Here is a 2,890-nt window from a genome sequence, read left to right as displayed (position 1 = left end):
CAACTACATGACTTTAGATAGAATTTCAAGGAGTTTTGTCAATTTATTTTGAATATACTAGTTAAGCAGTAGTAGGTGTGGCACACAACCTCATGCATGAAAGATTGGTGCGGAACAGAAGATGAGGTGTTGTCAATGCTTCAAAGGGTTTGTGCAAAAAACAAAAACAAAGAAAAAAAAAAACACTTATTGAAATGAGTTAATCAAATTTGACACCGTTTATATTAAGGGGCAGTCTCAAAAATTTTTTGTGCATTAATCATGGGATTCCTGTATATATTCTAGAAATGTTTGTATGTATGTTTCTTGTGTCTTATTAACTACTTCAAAATGGGTCATCGTAGTGGGGAAGCTATTTTCATTTTCAGACTTTCCATATCTCAAAGCATATAATACTACACTTTTCACGTGGCGGGGGGGGGGGGGGGGGAACAGGAGAGTGTGTGTGTGGTGGACTGCATGCCCTAGTTTCCTAGTCACCCTTCACCACTGATACAAACATACACACACACACACATACATAGGAGATGACAAGGGACCAAGATTTCTGGCAATTAACTGTGCTTGAGAAAACAAGTAAAATCGTGGTCATCCATACATATGGGTATGTCCTTATGGCTATGCTTCCCCTCTCACACAGATACACATAATCTGTCCTGTCAAAACTCTCTCATCTTTCCAATTCCTCATCCCAGCACCCATGAACACCACTCCCTGCAGGCCCTTTCATTCTCCCTCACATATCTATCTGTGCATTCTCCATACCCTAGCATATCTACATACAACACCCCACCCAGCCACTCTATTTTCTCGCACCAGCACTTCCTACAGTCACCTCTTCCTCTCTAAACATCTCCCCCTCACACTCTTATGGAACATCCTTCTCTATCTCCTCTGTACCACTTATACTCCTCCCCCACTGCTCCACTATCTATTTCTCTCTCACTCTGACTGTCTCTCTCTATCTTTCTCTCTAACTATATCTCTCTTTCCTCTCCTTTCTTTTCCTACTGAGGTAGCCAAATAAGACACCTATCTCTGTCCTATCATGCTTTAACCTCCTAACTTGCTCAAAGCCACCTCCCTCTACTCTTGATAATGTATTCCAAACCTCTGTTTCTTCGAATATGGCCATAAAGTTGTGATTCATTTATTCTTGAAAAATGTTACAGAAGTTTAAAGTTTGATAATTTCTATCCAATCAGTTCTCCTTGCCAAAGCCCTGCAATTGTTGGTACATATAGTAAGGTTTGTTATCTGATTCCTTGGTGGCCTTTGAGTATCAAAGATTCTTAGCAACCTCTTGAAAATGTCTTTGAGAAGTTGACTGAAGTTTTAGAGCAGGGGTCAGGGACCTTTTTTTAACCAAATACCCCAAAATATATTTATTTATGCCGACATTACCCCCTTGAATGGAAAGGAAGAAAATCATAATTAACAAGGAACACGTTTTTTTATATAATTTTACTTACGTCTAATTACCCCCAAGAATTTCATATTTACCCCAGTTCACTGACCCCTGCTTTAAAGGGAAGGAAAAGTCTAAAATGATGCTGGAGAGAAATGGGCTTGTAGCGTACGACTTAAGGGAAACTTTTCTCTCTATGTTATATATACATAAATACAGACGTAGTAGATAACAGCCAGCCTTCAGCTGCACCTTTTAACCCTGTTGTGTCTACTACTCTAATTGGTTGGTATTGGTGCAGTTTGTCCCTTGCACTATTGCGTGCCAAGATGCAACCTAATCAATCGCAGCCTTCTGATAAGGTCACGTGAGACAGTCACTTCTAAACTTCCGGTGAGCCGACTACATGCTATAAAACTTCAGTAACACAGTCGAGTGTCTTTTGGCTCCAGACCTTCTGAGGTCTAGCCACTGACCACAGAGAACACAGCCAGTTCCAGTGACGACAACATTAGCCACATGCAGACTCATCCACACTTCGTCCAGCAGCATTGAGGACCTCCATCTCTGTTGCCACCATCATCTTAACGACATCAACACAGCAACGCTCGCACAGGTTCTATCTCCACACTGTTTGTGAATTACTTCACCATGGTTAACAGCAAATACAACCTGCGAGAACTCCTGTAACAAGTAACTGGCAGCAGCATTGTAGCCACAACTTCTTGATACAGCACTTCAACTACTGTGTAACTTGACTAAGAACTGGTATTTATCATCCTTGTGTCTGGACATTCTTTTAACGTCATATTATAGACTCTTTCTATGCTCTGTACTTATAGCACATGCATACATCCATATTTGTACACACGCACTTTGAATACATGACGGCCTGTCTATTATTATGTATATATGACGCACACACATGTTAACATATAAATAAAATCTTCTCTTAAACATTCTACCTGATTGTGTCTCTCTTTTCCTTCTAGCACTTATACTCATTTAACCCTTTTCCTTCCATGAACTATGTATGGAATTGTGAAGCACCCAGCAAGTGCTAATCACATTTTCCTACAGGCTCATAATGACAAAGAGGCCATGAAAGAGGCATCCAAAACCTTCTACACCAGCCTTTTAAAATCATTGATGAAGTCAGATACGCCACCAACGCAAATGTCAGAAGTGCCACCTATTGTACTCAGTGAAATTGAAAATGCCATCAAGCTTATGAAAGCAGATAAAACTCCATGGAAAGATGGTATGACAACAGAGGTGTTTAGTAGAGGAGAAGAGCTGTGGAAAATACTCGTTCTATGCTTCAATCACCATCTGAAAGAGAATCAAATACCGTTACCTTGGGAAGAGTTACACACAATCTTATTTCACAAGAAGGGTGATAAAGAAGATCTAAGAAACTATAATTCCAAGCTGTTTACAAGGGTCATAGTCTCAAGATTATTGAAATATCTCACTGACTAG

At 40.0% G+C, this 2,890-nt stretch overlaps 1 protein-coding gene across 1 annotated transcript; it reads left to right on the top strand.

Annotated features, from left to right (window-relative positions):
- Positions 1-2,437: 2,437 nt before the first annotated feature.
- LOC106872680 (uncharacterized) lies at positions 2,438-2,890 on the top strand. The gene has a single exon (XM_014919755.1). It carries the CDS (start codon positions 2,438-2,440, stop codon positions 2,888-2,890), a length of 453 nt encoding a protein of 150 aa, XP_014775241.1.

Source organism: Octopus bimaculoides, chromosome 3 (assembly GCF_001194135.2).
Source record: "Octopus bimaculoides isolate UCB-OBI-ISO-001 chromosome 3, ASM119413v2, whole genome shotgun sequence".
Lineage (NCBI taxonomy): Eukaryota > Metazoa > Mollusca > Cephalopoda > Octopoda > Octopodidae > Octopus > Octopus bimaculoides.
Note: the sequence above shows the minus strand (reverse complement) of the source record. Positions and strands in the feature narration are given on the sequence as shown.